Source organism: Gouania willdenowi, chromosome 20 (assembly GCF_900634775.1).
Source record: "Gouania willdenowi chromosome 20, fGouWil2.1, whole genome shotgun sequence".
Classification (NCBI taxonomy): domain Eukaryota; kingdom Metazoa; phylum Chordata; class Actinopteri; order Blenniiformes; family Gobiesocidae; genus Gouania; species Gouania willdenowi.
This window is the reverse complement of record NC_041063.1, coordinates 27,684,164-27,702,619: the sequence shown is the minus strand read 5'-3', so window position 1 is coordinate 27,702,619 and position 18,456 is coordinate 27,684,164. Positions and strand designations below refer to the sequence as shown.

General features: G+C 40.6%; 1 protein-coding gene across 6 annotated transcripts in view; it reads right to left on the bottom strand.

The window, feature by feature from the left end:
• The window catches only part of LOC114453952 (sodium channel protein type 3 subunit alpha-like), a 66,408-nt gene that overhangs the window by 26,689 nt on the left and 21,263 nt on the right, over positions 1 to 18,456 (bottom strand). For 5 of the 6 annotated variants that reach the window (XM_028433998.1, XM_028433995.1, XM_028433996.1 and 2 more), the window contains exons 2-8: positions 14,348 to 14,512; positions 14,139 to 14,282; positions 13,764 to 13,882; positions 11,725 to 11,814; positions 10,592 to 10,720; positions 4,520 to 4,611; positions 1,997 to 2,239 (exon numbers count right to left, since the gene is read on the bottom strand). In XM_028433998.1, coding sequence (XP_028289799.1) covers positions 1,997 to 2,239; positions 4,520 to 4,611; positions 10,592 to 10,720; positions 11,725 to 11,814; positions 13,764 to 13,882; positions 14,139 to 14,282; positions 14,348 to 14,470 — 940 coding nt within the window. In that variant the 5' untranslated portion in view covers positions 14,471 to 14,512. Of the gene's footprint in view, positions 1 to 1,996; positions 2,240 to 4,519; positions 4,612 to 5,165; positions 5,258 to 10,591; positions 10,721 to 11,724; positions 11,815 to 13,763; positions 13,883 to 14,138; positions 14,283 to 14,347; positions 14,513 to 18,456 lie in introns of all 6 variants that reach the window. The other variant, XM_028433997.1, reaches the window with a different exon arrangement.

Sequence of the window (18,456 nt, the reverse complement as noted above, 5' to 3'; positions counted from 1 at the left end):
ATTGCCTTATCAATAACTATAATAATATTGAAAAAGAAACAAATTATTTTCACCGTCTTCACTACAAACACTGATCACTGGCGCCTCGTTCCCACAGATGCAACAGTAGAAAGGTCTTCTTCTTCTACTTCTACATCTGTGTTTTAAAAGGATTTAAATGATGTGAACGCTTTCATGGAGAAGTCGTCCATGTTTGATTTCTGGGCATATTATCAGATGTGAAGTTGTCCATTGATTATCAGGGCTCTTATTGTGAAAGGCACACACACACACACACACACACACACACACACACACACACACACACACACACACACACACACACACACACACACACACACACACACACACACACACACACACACACACACACACACACACACACACACACACACACACATTGATCTCAGCTCTCGGGTTTCACGGCAGCTTTTACGGGTCGATACGGAGGCCTGTGAGGGACACTAGTGTTGATGGAGGCACCGACTGGAAATGAGTAAACATCCTTACAGTAAAGACAGCGCAAATCACAGATACATATTTAATATTAAACTTTATATTCAATGTAAAGCTAAATAATACACCTTTCAAAATGAAATATGAATTTTGGATGTTTTAATTAATTCATTCATTAATGTGTTAGTATTAATAAAAAAATGAATCTTTGAACAATGTTTCAAAAGTAAGCAACACAAAAAATACAAAATAAACGTGTGTGTGTGTGTGTGTGTGTGTGTGTGTGTGTGTGGATCAGATCGGCTGACACATCAAAGAATGAGTGTTTAACTGCTGACCTCTGGTGACCTGAGCATGTGTCACATCTCATAGGTGTGTGTGTGTGTGTGTGTGTGTGTGTGTGTGTGTGTGTGTGTGTGTGTGTGTGCGTGCGTGCGTGCGTGCGTGTGCGTGCGTGTGCGTGTGTGTGTGTGTGCGTGTGTGTGTGTTGATGTCAGTGTGCTGTAATGACATTGTCCAGTCCATTAAAACAACAGTCCCTGTAGCAACACACACACACACCCACACACACACACGTCTGTGAACATGTTTTGTCAATGATTGTGTATGTTTTCAGTGTTTGTGTGTCTGTGCCAACGTGTGTACTTTAGTGTACACACATTACAATGTTTATCAAACATGGATGACGGACGGAGTGCAACGTAAACACAAATATTCAACAAGGATGCAGGTGCTAGCCCACATCATTTAACACTGCACTAGCATTAGCCTAGCATTAACATTAGCTAACATTAGCATTAACCTAACATTAGCTAGCATTAGCATTAACCTAGCATTAACATTAACTAACTAGTTAATGCTAATGCTAACATTAGCTAGCATTAGCATTAACTAACATTAACATTTGTTAGCATTACTCTAGCATTAACCCAGCACTAGCATCAACATAAACCACCATTAACTAACATTACCATTTGTTAGCATTACTCTAGCATTAGCCCAGCACTAGCATCAACACAAACTACCATTAACTAGCATTAGCATTTGTTAGCATTAACCTAACATTAAGCCAGCATTAGCATCAACATAAGCTAGCATTAACACTAACTAGCATGAACTAATATAGCATTAGCTGTAACACAGTACTAGCATTAATATTAGCATTAACTTAACATTAAGATTAGCATTAACATTTGCTCGCATTAACTTAGCATTTACATTAACATTAACTAGCATTAGCCTAGCATTAATGCTCGTTAGCCTTAGCTAACATTAGCATTAGCCTAATATTAGCATAACATTAGCCTAATATTAACATTAGCCTAGCTTTAGCAAACGTTGAATTGGGTGGAATCCGTGGAAGAATTAGCTAAACATCTGAAGTTCAAGGTTGAAGACGTTAAATCTTAAAATGTTGAAATTCTCAATTGAAATGAATGGGGAGATTTTACAACAAAAAATGATTAAAAACACCGAAGTAGACACACACCTGTGCTGAATATTTGATAGTGTGTGTGTGTGTGTGTTTGTGTGTGTGTACCTTCGTCCTGGATGAATTCTCTCACTGAGCTCCAGTTCCTGTTGTTGCAGTAGAATGTGTTGTTGTTGTGTAGCAGAGTTGTGTTGCAGTGCTCCGTGCTACGCACACACTTCTGTCTCAGGTTTCCCATGAAGAGCTGGAGGCCGATGAGGGCGAACACGCTGAGACAGAACACGGTGAGGATCATCACGTCTGCTAGCTTCTTCACTGACTGGATCAGAGCCCCCACAATGGTCTTCAGACCTGACGGTTAGCATTAGCGTTAGCTCCGACATCATCAACAGATAGCACAGTCCTGGAGAGCTGCAGTTCTGCACTGATGACACCTTCAGGAGCTTATTGTTTTTATATAAACAAAGCAGAACATAGAGCACATGTAGCTTTAAACTAAATATTGTAATATAAGAGATACAGAGTTGGGGTAAATTATAATTGTGTAATTAATAAGTACAATAATGACGTAATTATAACTGTAATTGAAAGACAATGTCGCTGTTGCAATCATAATTGAATTGTACTTGACTTAAGATAATTGCATTTTTTAATGTATTTTACAGCTGATTTAAGACATGGGTCAAACTGACCCGTAATCATTAGAGATGCTAACAGAAAGCTAACACAAGGCTCAGTAATTGTAATTGAACAATAATAATAGTGTAATTGAGAACATAATTTTAATTGACTTTCAGGGAGGAAATAATGATTTATGTCAAAATGCAGGTCAGCGTAATGGTAATTGAGCTGTAATTGATCATAGATAATTGAAGATGTAGTTGTGATTGAAAAATTAAATTTACCCCAAACTTGAATGTAATATGTAATATATGGAACATAGATTGTAAATTGTTATATTTACCAAATAAGTTTTGCAAATAATCATACTTTAACTTTGTATTTTAGCTAAGTCACCAGTTATAATGATGACCAGGTGAGCTCATACACCAACAGGTTAGCTGCTCTATAGAAAAGTGTTTCATAGTTTTTAAAGTTTAAACGTGCAGCAAAGCTACTCCCAGGACAAAAACAATAACGTTAGATTCACAGCAAACATTCTATCAGAATTATCGTAGCAGGAGATGCTAATTTTCATCCCTTTAAGGTGAGCAGCGTTGCCAGGTGTGCGATATCTACCACATCTGTACGATAAACACAGGCCTTTTATCTTATCAGGGTAAGATGGCCAAAATGATTTTTTTTCAGTAAGACGGTTTGATCTCAGTGAGGTGAAGCTAAATGTCTTTAGCATAGCAACCATTCCTAGCGCTAACTATCCAATAGCTTCCACATTCAAGACACATTCTTAAACTTTCAGAGTTTGAACCAAGTAAACATAGCCCCACCCCTTTACACTTTGAGCATGCTCAGCGAACAGAGCGACATGCTAAGCTAACACAAAGGTGTGGGACTGGTTCTCATATGCTAAGCTAACTCAAAGATGTGGGACTGGTTCTCATATGCTAAGCTAACTCAAAGATGTGGGACTGGTTGCTATATGCTAAGCTAACACAAAGATGTGGGACTGGTTGCTATATGCTAAGCTAACACAAAGATGTGGGACTGGTTGCTATATGCTAAGGTAACTCAAAGATGTGGGACTGGTTGCTATATGCTAAGCTAACTCAAAGATGTGGAATGCAAAGATGGTTCTCGTATGCTAAGCTAACACAAAGATGTGGGACTGCTTGCCATATGCAAAGCTAAACCAATATGTGGAATGCAAAGATTAATCTTCAACTTTCCATCTCCCTCACCTGGAAATATACACAACATATTTATAAAGAATATGAAACGGGCCCCACACAAAGTGATGTAGAGTAGCGTTTTTTAGTTTTGGCAACATTAGCCTCTGTATGATAATCCAACCTGGCAACGCTGTGAGGGAAAGTGTGAAAACCAGCAGATCTAACCACTACTATAAAACAACAATACAGTGACACATCAAAGGAAGCAAACACACAAACACACAGGATTTAGTATTTTCTAACACTTCCTCGTTTGATTCAGTAGAAACAGACGCAGTTTAAACGCTCACTTCCTGGATTCTGATCATGTGGTCAACATGGAGGCGTCTGTCAGCCAATGAATGACCAGCAGGAGCTCCACTGCTACAATGTTAGCATTAGAGCATGTGCTAAACATGGTTATAGCAGTGGTAGCGCTGTTAGCACTGCATGCTAACATGCACCATGAAAACACACAGAGGCTAACAGCTAATCTCAATAAAGATTCACCCATTTTGAATGTGGTGTATTTGTTATTCTAACATGACATGTAGCGTTTTCTTCTTCTCTTTCTTTCTTTGTTTATTTGTTTGTTTAGCCTCTGTTGTTTACAGCTGATTCACAGAAACACTCTAAAGATCTTCCTGCTGCAAACCGCCACCGCTAACGCTAACAAACATCTGCGCCTGGCCGGCGGGCGGAGCGCAGGGTGAAGAAAACAAACACAACCGTCAGTGCTCTATACAGTTCTGCCTCAGGCCGAAGGGGGTGCGTTGGGTTTCTACGCCCCGGCGGTCCTCACCTGGGATGACTGAGATGGTTTTGAGCGCTCGCAGCACCCTGAACGTCCGTAAGGCCGACACATTACCGAGGTCCACAACCTCAGTAACATATCTGCAAGCAGACGCACAAACACGCACACAAAGACACACACACACACACACACAGAGGTGACACACAGGACAAGGGCAGCACAGGCGGGCGGAGACAAGGACAAGTCAGATCCTCAGCGCTCAGAGCGGGTTTAAAACCCACGCTGTTTAACCTTTACCGTTGACCTTATTTAACTTATTTAGCTGTATTTTGCTCATTTTGCTTAAATTAGCGTTCTTTGCTTTAGCATTAGTTAACTTATTTAGCTTTACTCTGAACTTTTCCAGGGTGTACGGCCACACTCAGTCCTGTCTTAAACTTATATCATATTTGGTTTTATTTGCGTTTCTCAGACTAAATAAAATTCTTCTTCTGGGCTTTTTTTCTGCCGCGCTGAGCCGCATCACAACTGACTTTTCCTTTGTTTTCGTTTCCATTAAACCACAGGGAGCTCTGAGTGGGTATCAGGAGGGAAAGTGGGCGTGGCCAGCTGCCGCGACACACAGCAGACATTGGACGAACAAGACGAAGCCATGGTGAGCGCATCGCCCCCTGGTGGGGGGGGCGGGCCTTACCTGGGATGACTGAGATGGTTTTCAGAGCTCTGAGCACTCTAAAGGTTCTCAACGCCTGCAGGTTCCCTACTTTGATAAACTCTGTTAACAGCCTGTAGGGGGCAGTGTGTGTGGGAGACAGAGCAGAGGAGAGCGGGAACAAGTACACAACAATGTCCGTTACAGTCGGACTAACAATTATTAGTACACAATGTCTGTTAGAGCGACAAGTCGGACACACAACCATTAGTACACAACACGACACTTTAGTTTCCTTTCCTCCACCATGCTTTGTTTTATCTGGAATCATCATCCTATCTTATTGTACTGTAAATTTGTCTTGTCTTTTGTTTATTCCGGTCTATCTCGGCTTAAATTTGTCTCGTCCGAAATTTTTGTCTTCTAATTAAATCTTTCTTCCCATTCGCAAACAATTCTTAAATTTCACACAAAGCTCCAGTTCCATCTCAGATTACCTCAGCTATAAAAACAGACCAATCATCCTAAAGGTGGCGCTACAGCAAACATTTCAAATTCAACATTTAGAAAATTCACAATAAATCAACCAAATGTGCCACAGGTTTGTAACTTCCACCAAAATGTCTTTTTTACATTTAAATGATTTAGTCTATCACTGTGTTTTTATTAAAAACATGTTTGACATCCCTGCAAATTCTAAATAAAACTGTTCCTTTTTTAAAAAAAATAAATTACATTTTTAGAGTCATTGTAGATGAAGTTTGAAAAATATTAGAATTTTATCTTAAAGTATAATTTTTCACATTTTCAATTATAATCTCATGCTAACAATTGGAGTCAATGTAAAAATGTCATTTTCAAACGTCACTGATGGAGCCAATAAATAATTATTTAAAACATATTACCATCATCTCCATGCTGTCTACATGTAATATGAGTATTTTAGTCTCAATCACTCATTTTTTTTAAAATGCTGCTGTGTGCACACAGGTGAGTGGATTAGTGAATTAGTGAAGCAACAGGTGACATTTCCATGTGCTAATGCTAACTAGCTCAGTGACAGAGGATATTTCTTGGAGTTCAAGCCTCAGCTCGACAAAGTTGCCTGGCCCCAACCATTGCTGCGCAGCAGCTAGAACTTTTTCTTGTCTTCTCATGTCTGGTGTGTTTTGTCGTGTTTAATGCATTTTGTCTTTGTTTTATCTCATCTCTTCTTTTCTAGGCTGAAATGTATTCATCGTGTCTTTCTTCAGGAGAGCAGGAGTCATTTTAAACTGGTGGATCGGGGGCCACATGTGTCCCTCGATCTGATTTGGTGCAACGCTAAAATAACGCACAAAATAACTCCAAAAACAAATGAAATTTCAGAATAATACACAAAAAGACAAAATCCTCTAATCATCAACTTCAAAAACATCAAAACAATTACAGATTTCCAACATGAACGTTAACCAAAAAACACAAAGACGTTGTTGTTTCCTGTGTTATTCTCAGACTCTCTATCTTTGCTGTAGTTGGTGAGTGTGGGCGGAGCCATGTTGGAGGCTCTGAAGCTAACGCTAACGTCCTCCATTAGGGCTCATGTTTCAGCTGCTGATTGAATCACTCAGGAGGGCTTAACAGGCCGTTTAGATGCAGGAAGTGAGGAGACGGTCGCCGTGACAGCAGACACTTCACACTGAGACCCTTGAACAGCGCGCACACGCTCACTACCAATACTTTCACTTTTCATTCAGTCTCTGATATAATCATGTTTCCTCCTTCAAACAAAACACACATAATTCATCTTATGAACTATTGTTATTAATCTGGATCTTTGGGATGAAATGTTTTTATTATCAAAAGATGATTTTAGGTGTTTTTATGAAATAAATCATATTTTATATCAATTTTCACATTTCTCCTAAATAACACATTATAAATGTAAAAAAGTTTAAAATGTTGAAGTGAACAAACAGTTGTTTACCAACAAATGCTGTTTAACGTAAACTTTAGAAATACAAGCACCTGCGTTACCGCGGTAACAGGCACACGCAACTGGCCTACGATGGAGGGAGAGAGGGTGGGGGGTTGTTGGTTACCATGACAACATGGACTCAATGGGAGGGGCTAAAGGCATCAATCAGGGGTTGTGTGTGTGTGTGTGTGTGTGTGTGTGTACTGACCATCACTCTGGTTTTAATAACACTGGGCGATGAAGAGGTGACATGTCAGGGGCGACGTGTTTGTGTTGACATGTTTACTTAGTGCGCTCTTAACCGTGTGTGTGTGTGTGTGTGTGTGTGTCTCCTTCCTAACTAATAAACGACCTAAAGTTGACCTTGTCTTGCTGGTGTGTTTTGTCTTTTTCTCGTCACTGAGGACCGCCCCCTGGTCCTTCATCTGGTCTCTGTCCTGGGGGTTTCTCATTAATAAGCTCCGCCCATTGTCGTTGGACTCCCTGGTGTCCTTCTTTCCTCTCGTGATAGACATGAATGTCTTTCTAACAATGTAGCTTCTTCTTTTGTTGTTTTGTTTTTTTTTCTAAATGTTGATTATCAGTGATTATCACCATGTATGAAGATGCAGTAATATGAAGGTGGACTTGATGCTCAGAAGAAACCACAGAACCTTTGAATTGACCTCTTATTAGACTTGGAAACACAAAGGCTTCATTTGTCTTTGTATTCATCTAATATTTATCTGTGATTAAAATGATCTTCTAATATTTCACTTTCTTTTGTAACATCCATAACTTTCTTATTACATTTAATGCATTTTCTTGGTCTGGGATCTCAAGTCCTGACAGCCCTCACATGTTGTTTGTTTGTGCACAGTTTTGTAGGTCAATGGTCGTACATGTTTCCCTGTGATTAATGTGTATGAAATATGATTCAGACATTCCACATCTCTCTCCGAGACGCTGCTTTTGGACTAAGCAGCGTTAAAATCAAAGATTTTCAGAGTAATTCATGTGTTTATAATGTTTATAACGTTCTGACAAATAAATACTTAGTACTTCCGCTGTAGTATTACAGACTGGTCTTGGTCTGGAAACCAGATTTTAAAGGTCTCGGTCTCTGAATGTCCATATTCAGGATTTTATTTTATCCAGACCAGCACTGATTTCTGCTATTATTAAAGATTAAGATTAAATCGGGGCTTTTGCCTTTAATTGCCCATGTAATGTTAGTACATTAATGGAATTTGTCCTCTGCATTTAACCCATCCCTGAGGAGCAGTGAGCAGCCATTTTGCGGCACCTGGGGAGCAGTTCGGGGTTAAGGGACTTACTCAACATCCCACAGTGATGGCCCTGGTGAGGCTTGAACCGGCAACCCTCTGATTACAAGTCCAGCATCCTTAACCACTAAGCCATATTTTATTATTATTATTCTTAACTCATGAGGAGAACTTGGTCAAAAAGATAAATATCTGCTATTCATGCGGTTTTTTTGTCTGTCAAATAACTTTTAAAGAATCTAAAACTAAAGAGAGAGAACGTTCTTGGTCTTTTCTCGGTGCATTCTGGTCTCTGGCACGTCTTGGTCTCGGATAATGTGGTCTTGACCACAACACTACACAGAAAGCAGAACCAAAGAAGAAGAACTTTGACATCTCATTAAATGTTATTTTTCAGTGAAACCCTACAGTTGTCCACTGATGAGAATAAGCCATGAAATAAAAACTAGCCATATTTTCATCATATGTTGAATTGTAAGTTGTTTTTTAGCGTCACATTGGCGAGTGAAAGATAGTTTGTCATCAGTTCTCAGAAGAACATCCACAACGTCTCTCATTGGTTAGACTCTCTCTCTCCGAGTCTCTACGAGGTCATCATGGTTACGTGTTCCTCCATTTAAAGGTCAGGAGTCCCCAGGCTGAGGCCACGCCTCCTTGGGGCCTCAGGGGTTAAGCATCGATCCGATAGGTTGGTCTAATCATTTATCTTCCTGTTCTGATTGATTAGCATCGGATCGCTATCCAAACCAAAAAATGTCTTTACTGTCTCTCCTCCTCCTCCTCTGACACTTCCCTCAGATGTTTAGCATCATGCTAACACCAAACACTGTGAGACCTCTGAATGTGTGCTGTGGTATCTGCAGCAGATCCATCCAGATCAGGACACACACAGAGCAGCAGTGTTAGCACCGGATAGTTCCTGTTAGCATTGGATGATGGTTCCTGTTAGCATTAGATGATGGTTTCTGTTAGCATTGGATGATGGTTCCTGTTAGCATTAGATGATGGTTCCTGTTAGCATTGGATGATGGTTCCTGTTAGCATTAGATGATGGTTTCTGTTAGCATTGGATGATGGTTCCTGTTAGCATTAGATGATGGTTCCTGTTAGCATTAGATAATGGTTTCTGTTAGCATTAGATGATGGTTCCTGTTAGCATTAGATGATGGTTCCTGTTAGCATTAGATGCTCCCTGTTAGCATTGAATAGTTCCTGTTAGAATTAATGATGGTTCATGTTAGCATTAATTATGGTTCCTGTTAACATTAGATGATGGTTTCTGTTAGCACTGGCTGATTCCCGTTAGCATTATATGCTCCCTGTTAGCATTGGATGACCTTGTCCAGCTTGTGAGTCATGAGTGTCCCTAATCTTGTGGCTGACTGCTGTGAGTTGAGCTTTATAAAGTATTATAGCAGAAGTAAAAAGCAGTCATCTCTATTTTCTGCGGCTGCAGACGAAGCAGCTGAAAATGCCGAGTCATTCTAATGACAGACAGCTTGAAGTTTGCCTTTTGTTGGTCCGACTGCTCCGTTTCTCCTTACTGTGCAAATGTGTCCGACGTTAACAAATAACACTTCTGCCTCGCAGCACTAACTGACGTCAAAATGCTCACAGAGGCGCCTTTTTTTCTTCCCGCGGCCGCAGTTTTAATCGCCTGAGACGCCTCGACTGGTGTCAGAAACGCTGAGCAAATCTCTGATTATTTCTGCTCTTTTTCTGACTCTTATTCTGAAAGCTCTGCAGGAAACAAACACCTGCTCCTGGAATTCACCAACAGCAGTTTGTCTTTAAAAGGCAAAAGTTTCTGATCACTAGCCTTTCTATTGATTAACTTTATTGAATTATTTGTTCACGCCACATTCATTGGAAACATACAGAGAAATACCAAACAGTTGCATTGATGATGATGATAAACTGATAATCATCATAACCCAGAGGTTTGTAACACCGGCGCTAGCTAAAATAAACAGCATGACTCAGCAAGGGTGGAAGCTAAATCTGACAAGTCCTCCAGTACAAAATTAAAAAGGATGACGCTAACATTTGCATCAAGTTAGCTCATCAGCTATCAGCTAATGCTGCTAGTTCTGTGCTAGGAATAAACTCAGGCTAATGCTAATGCTAATCCTGCCTATGTAATTAAAGTTATAGCATTATCGTAACGTGGTTTTTGTGTAGCAGAAAGCTAAACAAACACTAAGACTAATGTGTGATGGTCATGTGACTCGTGTGGATTCACTCACGCCATGACGATGACGCTAAAGTCCAACCAGTTCCAGGGATCCCTGAGGAAGGTGAAGGGTCCGATGCAGAAGCCCCGCGCCAGGATCTTAATGAGCGACTCAAAGGTGTAGATCCCAGTGAAGGTGTACCTGTAGAGGAACGCACGCACAACCACATTTAGCATCTGGTTTCACACCAGGTCTGGGTCTGGCCTTGGATATAGACCTAGACTTAGTTTAAAACCAGTTCTGGTTCTGGGTTAAGAGCAGATTGACATTGTTTGTAGTTTCAGACTGGTTTCACACTAGTTCTGGCCAATCTTGGTTCTAGACTTGTTCTTGTCCTACTCTCAGACCGAGGCTCCACACCGACTGAATAAACAACTGTGAAGAGAAGTTGTGATAAATTTGCTTTGGTGATCACTGATCCCCCTCGTTAAAGAGCGAGATATGCAGGCAATTCTGCATCTATAGACACGCCCACTCATGAATAGCGTTAGGGTTACTGCTCAGAAAGTGACTTTTCAGAAGCTAAAACTCTGGAAAATAAACCTCAAACCACTACTATGTTTTTGTGGTTTTTAGAACAAATGGAGATGTGTGAAAAATAGCATGATATGTGACCTTTAATGTCCAGAACACCCAGTGTTCTAAAACCGCTGACACATGGAACTAAAAAGGTTAAAGGGTGAACCAGAGAAACAGGATTACAGACAGAAGAAAAGAAAGACGAAGTGATGAAGGACAGAGAAGAAGAAACGGAGCAGAAAGAAGATAAATATGAATCAAACTCCAGCTTCACTTATTCATTCTGTCTGAATGTCCTTATGAGTTCTTTCTGAGAAAACTCTCAAGTTGGCCACGCCCCCTGTCACCCGAACACATCAGGACACATGAAAGTCATCAGAAGAGGCTTTGATGCTTTCATTATGAGAGAACTCATCGGGACACATCAAAGTAATCACCTCTGAGGAAGACTGGCAGTTAACAGTTGAAACATGTCAGGAGATAAACTTATTACATATTATATATATATATATACTGTATAAAGAGGACAAAATAAACTTGCTAGAATTATTGAGATCAAAGTAAATTTCCAGATGTACAGACGGATGTACAGACGGATGTACAGACAAATGTACAGAGGTACTTACTCCAGGTACTTGGCCCAGTAGGCAGGCTCTGACATGGCCATGAAGCAGCAGTTGGTCAGGATGGTGCACATGATGAACAGACTGAACAGAGTGAGTCAGTTAAGGGGCTACAGACCATCAACACACACAACAACAACAACAATAACAACAGCATCAATCAGAGACACAAACTCAAACACTTTTTATCACGTGTCTGTGCTGCTGTTTGATCTAAACAGGAAGTGAAACGCAATTTATAACTACAGCATGTAACGCACAAAGTGACCAGCAGGAGGAGCTGTAGAACCATCTCATAGAGCTGAACATAGGGATTTATGATAAATTCAATTCATTTAATGATCAATATTGATCTGGATCTAATCACATGTTCTTTATCTTATTTGGGATATTTCCTCAAGATTTCATCACAATCCATTAATTCATTTTTGAGTTAGATTATTCACAGTAATAATAATAATCCAATTAATAGCAAAAATAATAAACATATTAATGAAAATAATAACATTAAAAATAATAACCACATGGAAAAAATGACAATAATCACATTAATAACAATACTAATGTAATCCAAAGCTTCCTGCCAAAGAACAAACAAAGGTTTCAGGTTCACTCTTCAGATGATATTTTTAGGAAACAAACACCATTAGGTGGGCGGAGCCTGTTCCAGCTGTCAATCACAGCTTTTAATAAGTCCTGATTATCGTTAATTGGAGGCGGGAGGCAAGTTGCCACGGCGACAGCTGTGAGCCTCACAGGCCACCATACAGGAGATGCCATTACTCCGCCCACTCACTCAGCGTGTGTACAACTTATAGAAGTTCATAATTATCACACACACACACACACACTACACATATATACGCGCGCGTGTGTGTGTCTCTAACACCACAGCTTGTCATAGTGGCGCCGCTGTGTTCAGGCATGACTCCAGGACACACTTCATCTCTCACACACGTCCTCAGCCTCTCACACACACACACACACACACACACACACACACACACACACACACACACACACACACACACACACACACACACACACACACACACACACACACACACACACACACACACACACACACACACACACACACACACACACACACACACACACACACACACAAGCACACGACAACACCTCTGATGGCGACCTATACACACACACACAGAAACACACACACACACACTTATCCTCTCGACAACGGGAGTGTGTCCGTCGACCGACACTTCTCAGCACGTGTAAAAATAGAAGTGTGTGTGTGTGTGTGTGTGTGTGTGTGTGTGTGTGTGTCTATGACAATCCAACATCATTCTGTAAAATATGACTTTAAGTTTAAATTTAAATGAGACTTTAGACCTACAACATATTAAGTTTCAAACTGGTTTCATACCAATTCTACAGTAGATCTGGTCTTAGATTTGAACTGGTTTCAGACCATTTCAGACATTATAGGACTACTTTCATCCTGTTCTGGTTTCAGACCGGTTTAGAAAATATTCAGGTGTTTGTTTTAAACTGGTTTCACACCCTTTATACTTGGTGCTTTCACATGGTCCCCCTGCAATAGACCGAGTTTAAAAGCTTGTTGCTTTAAACTGGTTTCAGACCGTTTCAGGTTCTAGCTCTGATTGACAATTTGAACTGGTTCAGTCTGCCTCTGGTATCGCTTTCAGAGCAGTTTGAATTGATAACAGTCTGCATTCACACGGTTTCTGACCAGTCTGGGTTCTAGACTGGTCTGATTTTGGTTTCACACTGGTTTTGGATTCACGTTAAACCATGTGACTTTGAGAGGATATTTCTATAGTTTTATTGTAATATTTATGAGAACAGCCATGACAGGAAAGAGAAATAAATAAAGGTTGGAACAGTTGGAAACAGCTGGAAGCAGTGATGGATCAGCATCAACACTGTGACCTTTGACCCTGAGCACTAACGCTAACAAACAAACAAACAATGCCACAGGCTGACCCCCTGATGACCCTCCACCACCCTGTGGGCGGTCCACGCCGCAGTCACAAACGGCCCAAGGATATGAGTGAACCAGGATCCTGATGGCGACCCTACGGACCAGGTGGAACGGGTTGAAGATGTAGAGGGCGGACGTGGCACTGAAACGGAAGATGGTCTTCCCTTTGTTCAGGACTACGAAGGTCTGAGGACAAGCAGAGGAACACGTCACCATGAGGGAAAACAGGTTCTACTGGTTCTAATGGTAACACTGGTTCTAATGGTAACAATGGTTCTAATGGTAGCAATGGTTCTAATAGTAACACTGGTTTCCATGGTAACACTGGCTCTAATGGTTCTATTAGTTCTCCCTTTGTTTCTCAGACACTATGAATGAATTGAATGAACCATTGAGATGTGCACAGCGTGAGAACGTTCCCAAGGTTCCAGCTGTGACCCACCCTCTTGTCTTTGAAATAGTACGGGTCGATGTCCTCCAGGGGAACCCCCACCAGGTGGGGGGGGATGTCGGCAAAGATGCGAGGCAGTAGTTTTCCAGCCTCCAGGTCAGCGCGGGGCCAGAGAAGCTCCACGTCGCCATGGTCCTGGAACACAGAACCAGTTTAGGGTCACATCGCTTTGTTATGGGTTCTACGTCCATAGAACACACCTCCTGGTACTGTTTGGTGCGTCGGGACGCCTCCTGGATGATGCGCTGCTCGATGGCCGCCAGGGAGTCCGGCGTGAAGCGCTGAAAGCTCTCTGGTCCCATTGGAAACACACAGTTAGCCATGTTCTCATCCTGATCCTGCTGAGGACTGGTCCAGTGCACCAGCTACACACACACACACACACACACACACACACACACACACACACACACACACACACACACACACACACACACACACACACACACACACACACACACACACACACACACACACACACACACACACACACATTAGAATAGGATCCATGCCATTGCAAACATAGTCAAACATTCAAAGTTCTTATTTCATTGATCGTGCTAATAAGACCAACTTTATTGTTAATAATTGATCTTTCTCAAAAAACTAGCGAAATATTACGAAATGTTGCTTGGTTTTTGACTTAAAAAACAAAGCAAATATTTTTACAAAAGTTATAAATATTACAAATGGCAAAAAAAAAAATTTGACAGCACCTCTGCATACTAAGCTAACCCAAACATGTGGAACTGCCTGCCACATGCTACGCTAACCCAAACATTGGAGACTTGTCGCTACGAGCTACGCTAAACCAAACATATGTAACCGGTTGCTACGTGCTAAACTAACCAAACAATTGAGACTTGTTGCTACATGCTATGCTAACCATACATGTCACTTTTCCCTACATGCTAAGCTAACCATACATGTGACTTTTCGCTACATGCTAAACTAACCATACATGTGGAACTGTCTGTTACATGCTTAGTTAACCAAATTTTTGACATTGTTGCTACGGGCTAAGCTAACCAAAAATGTGGGACCAGTTGCTACGTGCCAAGCTAACCAAACTGAAAATATGTGGGACTGGTTGCTACATGCTAAACTAACCTAAATAGGTAGGTCATCAGGTGCTAAGCTAACCAAACAAGTTAGACTGGTTGCCCTTTACTAAGCTAACCAAATAGATCATATTTTTGCTACAAGCTAATCTAACCGAAACATGTAGGACTGACGGCTATGTGCTACGCTAACCCAAAAAGGTGAGACTTGTTGCTACATTCTAAGCTATCTAAACATGTAAAACGTCGCTACATGCAAAGCTAATCAACTATGTGAGACTTGGTGCTACGTGCTAAGTTAACCAGATATATAGAATTGGTTGCTACATGCTAAGCTAACCAAACATGTTAGACTTGTTGCTACGTGCTAAGCTAACCCAAACATGTGGAACTGATTGCTACGTGCTATGTTAACCAAAACAGGTGAGATTGTTGCTACGTGCTAAGCTAACCAAACATGCCATATTATTGGTACGTGCTAAGCTAACCAAACATGTGTGACTGGTGGCTACAAGTTAAGTTAACCTAACATGTGAAACCAGCTGCTACGTGCTACGCTAACCCAATTGATTTACTACTTTATTACCACAGGGTGAACACAAACACATCGCTACTATTTGATGATGCGTTCCCACTTTGATGATGAATTTGACTGAGCTGGAGAAGCCACTCCTCCAGAAAGCTCTCTGCCATGATTGACATGTAAACAGACACGCCCACAAAGGTGAGTATATCAGCATCCTTCACACAGTGCTATGTATGTATTTTCTACAGTCTATGTATGTACCGGTGAATGCCCCGCCCCCATGCTCTGTGTTTATAAAGGAGCATGAGCTCAGCTACAGAGTGGGTGGGAGGAGGCCCTACGTCACTGTGTGGGGAGGAGTAAGTCAGTGTCCAGTCTATAGACACGCCCACTCACTCAAATCAGCCTGTTTGCGTAGAGTTGGTCAGAAAGTGACTTTTCAGAGGCTAAAACTCTGGAAAACAGGAGAGTTTGGGGAAATAAACCTTAAATACTATGTTTTTGAGGTTCTTAGAATAAAAGGAGATGGTGAAAAATAGCATGACATGTGACCTTTAAAGATACTCAACATGTTTAAAGGAACAAACTGAGTTGGTTGTAGTTATTATGTTTATTCTCATTGGTTGTTGAATGGTCAGAGCTCAGTTATTAGTAAATCAGTTATTTTTATAGTGATGTGTGAGTGTTGTGCAGCGTTTTGGTTCTCCAACATGTTCTGCTGAAGGGTGAGAGTGAGACGCCTCTTTATCTTAAACACACCCCGTGTGTTTTGGATCCTTCACTCAGCAGACGAGGAGCGTTTGATTCGAGTGTCTCTGCAGTGATTGAACATCTTCTTCACACATGATTTGATCCTCAGGGAGCAATCAGACCCTGACCAGTGCGTCTGTGGAGTGGTTTAACTGGGAGGGTTAGTGACTGCACGTTTAGAACAAGGAAATGAGACGTGAAATCAACCACACACACGTCACACTAGGGCTGGGCAATATATTGAGATTGAAGATATATCAAGTTTTCCATTTTTGCTGTATAGAAAATAACAATATCGCATATTAAAGCTTATTTTGTTTCAAAATACTCGTTTTAGGAGTCACTGCTGCTTTTACTTCTCAGAACATGTAAAGCACAATTAGATGATCACTGAGTGTGTTCTAACCCAGACACACTACAGAACTCACTCACACATGCTGTCCCTTAGAGGAGGAAAAGCCTAAAGTAACACATATTGATCAGCTGTTGTTAATAAATGTGTAGCTTTAGCAAATTTAACCCTGAATTGTCTTTATGGTCAGACTTTATTTGAATTAAATTATCAAGATTTATATCTTATATCGTCATTTTCAGAAAAAATATCGATAAGAGTTTTGGACCATATCGTTCAGCCCTGGTCACATGTCTCTGACAGTGTGTGCAGCGGAAACAAGTTAGAGCTGGTAACGCACTAAGTCTGCTTCCCCTCTCTGCAGTGTGTGTGTGTGTGTGTGTGTGTGTGTGTGTGGGTGTGTGTGTGGGTGTGTGTGTGTGTGTGTGTCTGACCATCTGCCTTGGATCCAAATTGAATGATTAGACAGGCCTCGTTTTTCAAACCCTAGTGCATTTGTTCTTCACAGCTCCCAAATCTGATTTCTGAACCCCTTGTGTGTGTGTGTGTGTGTGTGTGTGTGTGTGTGTGTGTGTGTGTGTGTGTGTGTGTGTGTGTGTGTGTGTGTGTGTGTGTGTGTGCGTGTGTGTGTGTGTGTGTGTGTGTGTGTGTGCGTGTACACATCAAAGGGGAAGATAGCTCTGTTTTCCAACCTTATCAAAAGCTGTCATCCACTCAGTCACACACACACACACACACACACGTCGTACAAACACCTGACGACTGATCTGTCCTGTGAACGCCTGTTGATTCACATTTTCCACGATCATGGAAAACGGACAGAAAACACACAATTCACAAAGTTCTGAAATTTACTCTGAACTTATTTTTTCTGTGTTTAAAAGCAGTAAAACACTGTTCTACACAGGAAACAGGCAGGTGAGTGTTTACAGACGTGATGTCAGATTTTGCTCATAATCTCATTCAAAATATTGCAATATTGCACGACTTTGTGCAAAATGAAAATGAACGGATCAATGACACGTTATCTTTGACTAAAAATGTTCGGCATAGTTTTCGTCGACTACATTTCTGTAAGTGACAATAATTAAACTATGACTAATCAAAAAATACATGTGAACAAAAACTATCAAAATATGTTGATATTTTTATTAACTAATAAAAAAAACATAATTTCAACATATGGGACAACCATAACTGTAACAGATTTAGTCGACTAAAACTAGACTATAACTGAAATAGTCGTGCTGACTAAATTTGGACTAAAACTAAGTTGAATTATAGTCAAAAGACTAAAACTAAATCAACACTATGCATGGTTGGGGCCAATTATAGTTGTAATCACGTAAATGATAATTAATTACAATTATGGTGTAATTATAATAGTCATTGTAATTTTAAAAATCTGTTGCTGTTTTAATCATAATCAAATTGTAACTGAGTAATTGTCATTGGCATGAAAATTCTATTAAAATTGTAAATTATAATTTCATTAAACCCAAAACAGTTCTATGGCGTTCACACACATGTAGTTAATAATTATTAAAATATGTTTCATATCATGTTTCCCACTCATTCAGGTGGTTATGGTTTTTAATAAGGACAATTCACAGAGTAACA